Below are 11,801 nucleotides of genomic sequence, written 5' to 3' on the forward strand. Positions count from 1 at the left end.
GGCCACTGCAGCCTCGACCTGCTGGGCTCTGGCGATCCTTCCGCCCCAGCCTTCCGAGTAATCAGAATTACTGGCACGCGCTACCATGCCCGGGTGATTTTTTAATTTTATTGTAGAGACGAGGTCTCGCCAAGTTGCCCAGGCGGGTCTCGAACCTGCGAGCTCAAGCAATCCACTCACCTCAGCCTCCCAAAGCGCGGCTGTAGGCTGAGCCACCATCTTTTAGAGCAGCGATTGGAGGCGTCGGGGAGGCTGCCCTGCAGCAGTCCCCGGCCCGGGTCACCATTACCCCAACCCCTAACCCCCTCCACCGAGTGGAGGAGATGCCGGCGGCCGGAAGGGGGCGGCACCCATAGAAGGGGCCGAGCGTGCCTCCCTCTAGGGGTGGAAGGCTGCGGGAGTTACTAGGTCCGCTCTGCCTGGGATCTGGGGACGGATGCAGGTCCAACCGTTCAGGTACGGAGTGGCTGGCGGAACCGAATAGGATTGTGCCCGGGAAGTTGGGAGCGAGGCCCGGAACGCCACTTGGCGACTGCGCAGGCGCGGCCCTACCAACCGGCGCGCTGGAAGACTGGAGAAAAGGCCGGAGTGGGCCCTGGAGCTGCACACAGCGGCTCTGCGCAGGCGCGGTCTCGCCCGCGGGCGCGCTTGAGGCCCGGGGAGGCGGGGCGAGACCTGGAGTTTACAGGGCGGGTCTGCGCAAGCGCGGTCCTACCCACTGGCGGCTAGCAGACTGTTAGGTGCTCAGGCTCGTCGTGGCCGTGACCGTCCTACCCCGCCGTCCCCAGCGTCATGGCGGCCGTCAGGATCCTGGTGGCGTCGAGGCTGGCAGCGGCGTCCGCGTTCGCACCCCTCCCCGGCCGTCTGCGGCTGCTGTCTCCCGACGGTCAGATGCCCCCCTCGCGCTCGGCCCTTCACGGCTCGGCGCCGCGACCTGGGGCTAAGGTCGCGGTGGTGAGTGGACGGCGGGGGGCGGGTCAGCTTCCCCCACCTGAGGTCGGCCCTCCCCACACCCCTGCTTGAGGCCATCCCTTCTCCTTCCCACCCCCCTTCCGAAATCGACCATTCCTCTCCAGGTCAGTTCCTGCGGCCCCAGGTGGTTCCCTTCCCCTCAGGTCAGCTCCCGCCGCCCGAGGTCGGCTCCTCCCCCAGGTCAGCTAGCTCACGCTCCTCTCACAGGTGCTATCTGGATGTGGAGTCTACGACGGTACTGAGATCCACGAGGCCTCCGCGTAAGTCCCCAGGGACAGCTGCTCCTGGACTGCCCGCGCCGGGAAGGTCTCGCCCCTGGTGTAGTTTGCTTTTTATGGAACCGTTTAAAGAAAGCGTATATTTTAAATACTCTATGTCTGACTAAGAAAGACAAAAACAACTGACAAAACACAGAGACACTGAAGTAAGAAAATCTAAGTATCATTTACTATACTGTCACCCTGTGGTAACCATCCAACAGTTCACATTGGTGTTTTTCTGTATACATGCATTCTGCAGACATTGGGATCACACCCGCATCCTGCAAATATTTTGGATGCATAGAAACTGATTTCCATCCATTTGGTTCTCAACAACAGGATTTTAATTTAAAGGTTGTGTTGTGTTCTAGGTTATAGTTTATCATTTATGTAACCGGTGAGCTGTTTGCTGAGTAGTTGGTGTTCTGGTTTTTTATTTTATTAAAAATGGCCATGAGCAGAACCAGTAGGCACTTGCAGGTCACTGTGTTTCCCATGTGACTCAGAATTAATGAGAAGGAGGACGGTTAGGTGGTGGTTAAGGTATGTCGGGTCACTGAGAGGGTCACCACACCCACCCTGTCTGGAGTTGGCACTAGGCAGAATGAACCTTCGCTTGATGGAGCTTGACAGCAAAGGGCCAGGCTAAGTTTTCACGATTTGTGCATGGGGGAGAAGGAGCCAATGAGGCAGGAAATAGCCAGGGATTAGCTTGAGACCTCCCAGGCAGCCTGGCAAGGCCTTGTGTCTGGGGTGCCAGGGTGGGTTACTTATGGGTAGTGAAACCCAAGTCTCAGGGCCAGATCTAACCACAGCCTCAGGAAAGTCACTGCCCTGCGTGCCTCAGTTTCCTCCTCTGTGTAATGGGCAATAAGGGCATCCGCATCTGGCTGGGTTTAGTGAGTTGGCATTTGAAATTGTGTCTATCACAGAGTGAACCCTTGTCATGTCAGCAGTTGACCCTAGCCTCTGTTGCCTTTACGGAGGGGGATTGTCCTTCTTGGTCTATAGTGTTGTTTTGGGATCTCCGTGTCTCTCCTCCACACCTGTGATAGGAAGTTGGGGGAGAGGAGTAGTTGAACTTACTAAGTAGTAACTGAAAGGCCCCTCACACCCTTTGAGCCTTTGCCCAGGTTGCTGCTGCTCCCTCTGGGAGACTGCAGCAAGCAGCCTCTAGGAGATCAGGCAGGCCTTGGGTGCAAGTGGAGCATTCAGCAGCAGCCCAGAAGCCCACAGCCTCATCCAAGTCACCTGGCTCACAGAGGGTGACTCTCCCCCAGCTCACAGAGGGAGCCTTTGGGACAGGATTATCTCTAATAGCCTACTTCTGAGAGTCTACCATAACCCATCAGGTGACTGAATTGGAATCAGGGGTACTTGGCATGTTAGACAGCCAACCACAACTTTTTGAAAGCAAGTAGGATATTAGTATATATTAGGGATTTACTCCTGGCATTGAGTTAAAATCCTGTTTTTAAAAACGCATTGGCACACATCTCTGAATAGAGTACATTCTGAAACGTCTCATGGTTTTCTCCTGCACAGGATACTGGTACATCTGAGTCGTGGTGGGGCTGAGGTCCAGATCTTTGCTCCTGACATCCCTCAGATGCATGTGATTGATCACACCAAGGGGCAGCCTTCTGAAAGTGAAACCAGGTGTGGGGACGGCTTGAAACCTGCTGAGAACTTCTTGTCCACCTTCTTTGGTGCAGCCTTTCGTTGCTGGCTTGATTTGAACCGCTAGCCCGAATCTCGCATGCAAATGTTTCATCCTCAAGCTATCTTGGAAGTAGTACTGCCATCGCTCAGCATGTTTCTTGCCTTTTACTAGTTGCAGGAATCATGAAAATGTTGATGGTGCTGCTCCCACTGTGTAAAACCACTCATATCTTGTTTTGACCAGAAGTGGTGCTTCCCAGCTTGGTCACCCACCTTACTCACCGACCTTTCAGCTCGCTCTCAGCAGTGTTTCCGTTCCTGGGGCTTGTGCAGTCCTGACCCTGTGTGCCCTGTGGTCTGTTTCTCCCTTTGCCTGTCTTGCTGTGACTGCAAGAAGACAGCCCCTTGCAGGCTGTTTCCCAGGCCCCTTCCAGCTGACTTCAGACAGTGAGAGACGGGGGTCAGACATTGGAGAAGAAGCCACAGCTCTGTCTTCTGGGGACTGTGGCTCTCCCCAGTTGGGACCCCTGGCTCCTGAAACCTGCACCTGCTCCTTCTGTCCCCCAAGCCTAGGGTCCTAGTAGCTTCCTCCTGTGGTTGACCCTTGGATTGCTTCCCTCCTGAGTAGTGGCTTCTTTACTTCTGCACCCTACCATCCTGTCGGGACATACTAAGTTGGGTCTGCTTTAGACACTTGGAGAGACTTTCATTTCCATATGGACCCTAGCTGGTGCAGAAGGTTCAGAGTATGCAATGTAGGTTCTGAAGTGCTGATCTAAAGGACCCCAGCTTAGATTTGGGATTGCTGGCACCATGTTACCTGTTCCAGGTAGTGACCTTACATGCTGGCCTGGCAGTGTTGCCTCCCTGTATGTGAGCACTCCCTCTGACTGAGGACCATGTGTGTTGTGTCCGCTACAGGCTAGTCATCCTCACCCTGTGCTACAGTCCTGCACATTGAACTTTGTCACGGAGCATGTGCTCTTTTCCAGGAATGTTTTGGCTGAGTCAGCAAGGATTGCCCGTGGCAAGATCACAGACCTGGCCAAGCTTCATGCTGCCAACCATGATGCCGCCATCTTTCCTGGAGGCTTTGGAGCAGCCAAAAACCTGTGCGTATCCCAGCTTCAGGGTCTGGTGCTGCTTCCCACAGGGCGTGGTAGCTGGGGAGTAGGCAGCATTAGGTGATAGGTACAGCTGTTGGGGTCTTAGGGTTTACATACTGCATGTGCCTGCTGTCTGCTGAGAGAGCTGCAGCTAGGGTAGCGCTTGGGTGGCATTGTTAACAAGATATACTTCTTTCTCTACTTTCCCTTCTCTGAGCATCCCTGGTACCCACCTGCTGTCAGAGAGGGTTTGAGCTCCCTCTTTATCTTACCTCCATGCTGGTGAGTCTCATCACATTGAACCTTGCAGCACAGAATATTGCCTGGCTTGTTAGATAGCTGGGTGTAGTCCTGAAGAAGGAAGGGAGCCTTTCTTGCTTTGCTGTTGGTTGTTTCCATTGTAACTGAACCGTGAGCTAAGGGAACTTTGCAGTTACCACACAGTGATGGTTCTCAGGTTTCGGATCCTCCTGATGGTCTCTGTGTTTCCATTCTCTCTTCTCTTTGTGCATTCATGGCATCTTCTTGGCACCGGCCTCAGCGTGGCTCTGCCTGGGGGTAGACACGGGGCTGATCCAGCAATAGCTGTGATAGAGCTCTGTAGGGTCTAGGAGCATTTGCCTCAAGGCTGTCCCCACACACCAGTTGGCTCATGTGCTGCAGTACAGGTGACAGCCCCAGCACATCAGACCCTGGTCAACAACTCGTCTCATGGACAAGCCAGGGCCTGGCCAGCCCCTCACCTGCTCTGTGCGTCCTGCCCCAGAGTGGGGGGACAAAGGCAGTTTTGTTCTCTGAAGTACAGCTGGTCATGGTCCCTTTTAACCTCAGAACCTTGAGGCCCTACTTTGCCTGCAGACGGCAGGATACCTCCATCCTCCAGTTTTGATGCTGTTTTTCCAGCTCTTTTCAGTGCCCACACCTGTGTCTTCCACCAGACTCCCTGCCCAGGTCTCACTTCCACTCCCTCTTCCGAAAGCCAGAGAGCTTTATCAGTGCTGCCAGAGCCCCTGACCTAGTGTGGCCCCCTGTCAGCAGCAACCTTTGACCTTCATCCAGCAATCCCTGTGTCATCTCTATCTCCACAAGACTCTTGGCTGGAGGTGAGCAGAGCCGTCTCTGTCTGCTGGATTTTGGCCCAACAGTCCAGCATTTCTTTCCTGAAAAGATGAGCCAAATTTACACACTGCCCTACCTCCCTCCAACCCCTAAAGCCTTCCTTGATGGGTCCCTGCACAGTTGGAGGAATTGTCAGGGGTTGTGCCTTCTGGTGACAATCCACATTTTTTTCTAACTGAGGAGCGCAGATGTGAGGCATGTTGAGTGAGGTTCTTGGTGTTGGTGAGTCTGTCTTGGCCGGGCCTTGAGAGCAGTGTGTGTCAGAGCGCATGCTCCTCTGGGTGAAGCTGCCATCTTCCTGGGCACTGCTGCAGCGTTTACTGACCTTTCCAGAATAAAGGCCCACGATAGGCCAGGCTCCTGAAAGCCCATGTGTCTGCTAGCCAGTGGTTCCTTTGAGAAGGCTGTTGTTGCCAGTAAGGGTTAGTGCATGCACATGGCTGTAGGGTAATGCACTGGAGACAGAAATATAGGAGAAAGTCCAGTTCAGTCCTGTTGCTGACCCCAAGCCCCTCCCTGGCCACTGCTCCCAGGTTTGTGTGTTTCCAGAGAGATTCCATGTATGTGAGCACATTAACAGTGGACCCCGACAGTAGCTCCTTAAACATATGGTTCTAGGCTTTGTAATCTCTGTTTCGCTACTGGAGGGGCTACTGATGGTGGCTTAGAGTCCACAGGATGGACTGACTCGTTCAACTGATCCCACTGATGGTTGCTTGGGAGAGTTCAGACATCTTGTTTCTTTTTACTGGCTTTTTGAAGTATGACTGAGGCATGTACTTAAGTGCACGATTTGGTGAGTTGTGGGGCATGTGCCTCTCTGGGACATTACGTCAGCACAGTAAACTTTGTCATCCCGAGAGCTTTCCAGTTCTCTGCAAGCAAAGCTGCAGTAAAATGCTGGAACAGAACCTGGAATATGTAAGCAGGGTAGGGTAGAGCCCTGGGGTAGTGGTCTTGGCATAATCATGACCACTGTGGGAGCCGCCCAGCCCCACCCTGCAGCTCCTCCCCGTCCTCACTTGGGTGTAAGAGACTGCTATGGACTGGCATTGCATTGTCAGTTAAGTGAGCACCCGTGTTTCAGGCCAGTGGCATTTCTTTTTCTGAAACTCTCCTTGTCCTGCTTCCTAGGTTTCTTGCAACCCCTTCAGCAAGCAGACTCTAAAAGTCCACCGTATGGCCCTAGCCCTGCCAAGGCTTGGCTCGAGCCTGGCGTCCCCCTATCCCTCCTACCTCTTAGTGCTCCTGCTGTCCGTGCTGCTTTCTGTTTAAAAACAGAACAAAATTAAGCTTATAATTACATGCAAAGCCCAGCACATGTGTGTGCATACACACGCATTGCTTGTTATGGCTGCTTGAAAGTTGGTGGAGCCCACCTGAGTGAGAGTTGGATGGGAGCCCCCAGGAAACATGCCAGTGTGACAGTTGTCTGAGGGGCATTTCTCTCCCGGTAGAAGCACATTTGCCGTGGACGGGAAGGATTGCCAAGTGAACAGAGACATCGCACGTGTGTTGACAGAGTTCCACCAGGCCGGGAAGCCCATTGGGTATGTGTTGCCAGAGGCCTGGGGATCGCAGGGGGACGGGCACTGCAGCCTCTGCACTCTGCCAAGGAGCCGGTGGCAGGCACTATGTGATCTTGGAAACTCTTGGCTCACTTTATTGTTTTAACTGAGGGAATTTTTTGCAGTGTCACCGGTGCCTTTCAGCTCCAGAAATCCTGTGGTCACGTAGGCGCAGGAACTCCTTCTGGTGATGTAAAAGGATAGAGAGGAGACGCTCCACTCCCCTGGTGGAGACTTTCCTGTTTTCAGAAGTGTACTCAGGCAGTTTTTTCCTAACCTCCACCTTTACCAGTGCCTTCCTCCTGGTCAGGGCAGCCCCTCAGCCACTTGCCCCAGGTACTTACTGCCTGTCATTGTGGTGTGTGCACTGACTCTGACAGCAGGAGCCACATGTAATCAACTTCCTATGCCCCCATGCAGATGAAGACTGAAACCTGAGGCTAGGTGTGTGTGTGGGGCCCGCTCTTGTTTGCATGCCCATATTCATTTTTTGACACGACCTCTGCTTACATGTGGTCACAGTCCTGGTAGATGCATGTGTGCATTCCCAGTCTGCACCCAGGAGATAGGCTCTCATGTGTGATGGTGATTCGGTGGTTCAAGTTCCGTATTGTCACGTGGTTTTTTTCCACACTTCTGGATCTATGAGCATCCCAGTATTTGCTCCCTGGTCATCCTTCAATGCAGCACTGTCAGGTCTATGCACTGAAGCACCTGGCAGTGGCTGGGCACTGGAGTCTGTCACAGGTTGGAGGAATCTGAGAGGCAGGGCACCTGCAAGTGTGTGGAGGAGCATCTACTAAGGTGCACACCCCTGCAGCTGCTCACCCCAGTCCTGCAACTCCAACAAGAACAAGGTTATAATAGAATCCTTTGTTTGACTGGCACAGAGGCTGAAAAACATAGTGCCACCAATGATCACTGGCTTTTGCAAATGCTGCAGTCATCCACTTAAGGACCCACTTGTCACCTTCCAGGGAGTCACCTTAACACATAGCCTGGGGCCCTTAGAAAGTATGTCTGCATCCTCCCAGACCTGGACCTGCTCAGAAGCCAGTGCAGGGTCTGAGTTCCTCAAGGAGGTTCCTGCAGAGGCTGCATCATGGCTGGAGTAAAGGTGCTGCCCACTGTCACCCTGGGAACCCTGTCCTTATCAGAGAAGCCTCATAGTGCATGTCATGAGGGAAGACAGATTGCCATTTTGTGACTTTCTCAAAATCACGAGAAGATAGCAAACCAAGCAGGTGCACCACTGTGCTGCTGAGCATACCTGCTGCGGAGACAGACTGGGCTGAGTGGGGTGAGAGTCACAAGCCTGTGTTGTCCCTAGTCTCCTGCGTGTGGGTTCCCAGAGGTGACAATGCTGCTTCTCCCATGCCATCAGCCTGTCATTGTCCTTAAGGAAACCTCAGCCCAGCTTCCCTCCTGCAGCTTTCTCTTCCATAAAAGTGTGCCCTTTCCAGGGCAGCACAAGCAATCTCACCCGCTCTTTAGCCTGGTGTTAGAGGCCCTCATGGCCAACAAGCAGTTATAGATGTCTTTGCCAACTCACTGCTGTGGCCCTTCAGTGCAAGAGTTCAGGGCAAGGGTTGTGCTGCAGCAGGAGTTGCTACAGTGTCTGCAGTCTGCTCCAGATCTTCCGGCAGCTGCATGCAGGGCAGCGTGTCAAAGTGTTGAAGCATCAGCTCTTGCCCCGGGTTTCTGATGAGCTCCTGAGACCTGACTCTTGGGGCCAGCAGGGGCCCCCAGCAGCTGGGCCGTCTGCTCTTGGTGAATTTCTGTCCTCAACCAACCTGGTGCTCCACCTGGCCTCTGCGCTGATGTGTTTTCTTCCCCTTTCAGCTTGTGCTGCATTGCACCCGTCCTTGCAGCCAAGGTGCTCCGAGGCGTCGAGGTCACCGTGGGCCACGAGCAAGAGGAAGGCGGCAAGTGGCCTTACGCTGGGACCGCAGAGGCCATCAAGGCTCTGGGCGCCAAGCACTGTGTGAAGGGGGTGGCCATATCCTTTCTGGCAGCCAGGTTGCACCGTGCCGTCTGCACGTGTGTCTGAGAAGGTGTTGGGGACACTCCTTGTTCAGGCAGCCTTGCAGATGGGCTTTACCAGAAGCTACACTTGCTGGCCTTGCTACAGGGCATCCCATGGGTAGGGACCACACCACGTTCCTGAAGAAGTACAGGTGCTGTCATGGCCTAGCTGGTGCTCAGTGAGATGTGGACATGCAGAGGCGTGGCTTTGTGGCACATGGCCAGCAAGTGATCCAGCTTCCAAGCCTGACTAGTCCACTCTGAGTGTTCACTGGGCACATTCTGGGCTTGGAGCAGCCCCTGACATTTGTCGGGGCAGCCATGGTCAGGGCCTGCACTAGGAGGGTAGGTGCCCTGCAGGAAGGGTATGGGACCCAAGGATGACTGCCAGCAAGGGAGGCCAGGGGAACTGCTTGCTGGGGGAGGGGAGGGAAGGACAGGCGTGTTAAAGGGAGAAAGGGCAGGTGTGCCAAGCAGAGGGCTTCCTGGCTTTATTTTGGTGGAAGTTTCTCAGACCAGTTCATATAGACATGTGACTCCAGCCAGCCCCACTGCCTCTGTTCTCCTGTCACAGTGGATCCCTGAGCTCTGAAGAACTGACCAAGAATGCTAATAGAACTGTGGCTGAGGAGCTTAGGGAGTCTTGGGGGAGGCCCTGATTCCTGTCTGCCTACATACTTGAGAATGTCTATGTGGGCCAATTCAGAGAACAAAACGTCCAGGGCATTGGAAGGTACTAGAATGAACAGTGAAAACTACTGTCACCCGTTGGTTGTCTGTTCTGAAGGCTGCATCTGCTTTCAAGGCAGCTTTGTCTTGATAGGGCCTTGTTCTGCTCACGAGCAGCTTCACACATCTATGTCCATCTCCCTCCCTGCAGTCATCTTGCTGGTCAGTCTCTTAGGACAGGAGCTCAGCAGTTGGGGCAGGGCTGGCTGGGGCTTCTAGCTGCTGTGGAAACAGCAGCACAAGGTCAGGCCAGTTGTGTTGCTGACCCATGCCTGTATGGCGTTGGGGAAGAGCTGGGGTCTGTGGCTGGTCACCCTGTTGCAGCTGCCTCTCTGCTGCCCTGTTCCCTGTGGCACAAGGCCCACTCAAGTTTCATTCTTGACGTGGAAAATGGGGAGGCTGCTGCTGCCTTCATCGTGGTTGTGAGGGTTCCCAGGAGTGTGTCCTAGATGGTGAATATGTGCCTCCATCTCAGGGGTGGTGGGGGAGAGGGAGATGTTCACTACTGACGAAAAGATATATCCTGAAGGCAGTGCACTACTCCTGGGGTTCAAGCTTCTTCCTCCTTCTAAAGTGCATGTGAATCAAAAATTAATGAACAGCACAGAGTATGGAAAAGGTCCTGTCAGCATGGGTTGTACCAGGAGGAGATTCTCCCCATTCCAAATTACACTGAGATGGAGTTAGAATGTGTGACTGGGGTTGTCCTGGACAGTGGAAAGGGCTGATGATGCCTAAAAGTCTCCCTGGGTCTCACTGTGTGATTTTTTTTCCATAACTTACGTGCACGAAGCTCACGTGGACCAGAAAAACAAGGTGGTCACAACGCCAGCCTTCATGTGTGAGACAGCACTCCACCACATCCATGACGGGATTGGGGCCATGGTGAAGAAGGTGCTGGAACTCACCAGAAAGTGATGCACACAGGACGACCAGTTCAGTGCCTGAACTCAGCTTCCCCTCCCTGCCACATGATTGGTGGCCACTCTCCGTCCAGCTGAGAATGTGGCAGGGGTTTATTTTTCTGCTTAAACCGGCAGGTGCCTTCTACCTAAGGAGGCAACACCACTAGCTAGGGGGTGGTTGGAACATTTCATTTGAGCTTGGATGAACTTCCTTCTACATAGAGGGAGTCAGAGGCAGCTTGAATCCCTCATCCACACATTTTATGTGTGCACATGCTTACCATTTGAGTTTGTCCACATGGATGTGTGCACATGTGGAAAGGTGTACACTCAGGCATTTACTTAGGGGTTTCCATAAAATGCACACACTTGCAGATGTGTTCTCTGCCTCTAACAAGCAGTGTGACTCCCCCACTGTGTGTGTCCAGAAAACAAATTAGAGCCAGCTTTTTCAGGAAGAGAATTGTTCTTTAGTCTTAGGTTTGGAGTTTCAAGTTACTTAGGTCTTGGAAGAAAAAAAAATTTAAGTTTGTAACTGCTAATCAGGAAACCAGAAATACCATGTTTATCGGAAAAACTGATTCTCTGATGTGAATTTGTGCTAGTCAAACCAAGGGGATTTCTAAAGTAGGTGATCCTGTAGCCCCAGAAAACAAGTACTTACGAGTGGAAACTTCATCAACTCTTGTTTCAGGCTTTCTGAATCTGGTCATGAGGAGTGTCAGTCTCGGATCTCTTCATCCAGGAAAGGGAATCACAGACACTTAGCCTCAGTAGTTGTGGAATGAGTTGACAGGCGTGGGTTTTACATAGCAGAATCCCACAGATGATGTGTAAAAGGGAAATAAAGGATGCTATCCTGCGCTGGTCTTCACCTTTGCGTGGTCTTTGTTTGAGGGACAAAGCATTTCAAGTGGAAGTCGGGTGTCCAGGCACACTTCACCCACTGTATAATACTCTTTCCCCTTCTGGTCTGTCTGGCCCTGAACAGCAGTCGCCACCCTCCAAGGCAGTGGCTGTTGCAATGCTGGGGACTGGTTTGTGAGGGAAATGACTGGTCGGTGCCACTGGCTGTTCAGGGGCTCCAGTTTTAACATAGCTGTGTGTCAGGTGCAGGCCCTGGTGAAATTACTCCTGCCTCAATTGGCAGAAGTCTGCCAACCCCTTGGCCTTCCCTGCCTGCCAGTGGGATCAGCTGGTCAGTAACACCTCGAGCCCATGTTCTTGCAGAATGCTGGAGTCTGGTGGAGGTCAGTGTGTGACCTTGGGTCTCAGCAGCCCTGATGCTTGTGGTTCTTCCTCCACAGGAACTGGACTCTCGTGGTCTGTCTTTATCCCATTGATGCTGGCCCTCAGAAGGCCTTAGGCAGTGCCTGCTCCCCATACTGTGACCAGTACCAGTCTTGTCTGCTGCAGCAAAGGAGCCTTGCTGCCATGAGGTCGGGTGCCTGAGGC

The 11,801-nt window shown here is 53.2% G+C and overlaps 1 protein-coding gene across 2 annotated transcripts; it reads left to right on the plus strand.

Moving 5' to 3' along the window:
* Positions 1-792: 792 nt before the first annotated feature.
* Positions 793-11,220, plus strand: CUNH21orf33 (chromosome unknown C21orf33 homolog). Of its 2 annotated transcripts, XM_008056906.1 has the most exons (7): positions 793-954; positions 1,180-1,232; positions 2,778-2,891; positions 3,887-4,006; positions 6,577-6,669; positions 8,530-8,686; positions 10,231-11,220. In XM_008056906.1, exons 1-7 carry the CDS (start codon positions 793-795, stop codon positions 10,357-10,359), a joined length of 828 nt encoding a protein of 275 aa, XP_008055097.1. In that variant the 3' UTR covers positions 10,360-11,220. The 2 variants fall into 2 exon arrangements, with proteins under 2 accessions (XP_008055097.1, XP_008055098.1); XM_008056907.1 differs by lacking the exon at positions 6,577-6,669.
* Positions 11,221-11,801: the final 581 nt, after the last annotated feature.

The sequence above is a fragment of the Carlito syrichta genome, unplaced genomic scaffold, assembly GCF_000164805.1.
Source record: "Carlito syrichta isolate Samal-C Ts95f unplaced genomic scaffold, Tarsius_syrichta-2.0.1 Scaffold302575, whole genome shotgun sequence".
Lineage (NCBI taxonomy): Eukaryota > Metazoa > Chordata > Mammalia > Primates > Tarsiidae > Carlito > Carlito syrichta.

Bases quoted from the DNA above. Each gene is read 5' to 3' on its own strand.
- CUNH21orf33 (XM_008056906.1), top strand. From the start codon at position 793: ATGGCGGCCGTCAGGATCCTGGTGGCGTCGAGGCTGGCAGCGGCGTCC. The intron at 1,233-2,777 runs GTAAGTCCCCAG...TCTCCTGCACAG, and splicing joins GAGATCCACGAGGCCTCCGC to GATACTGGTACATCTGAGTC. The intron at 2,892-3,886 runs GTGTGGGGACGG...GCTCTTTTCCAG, and splicing joins CCTTCTGAAAGTGAAACCAG to GAATGTTTTGGCTGAGTCAG.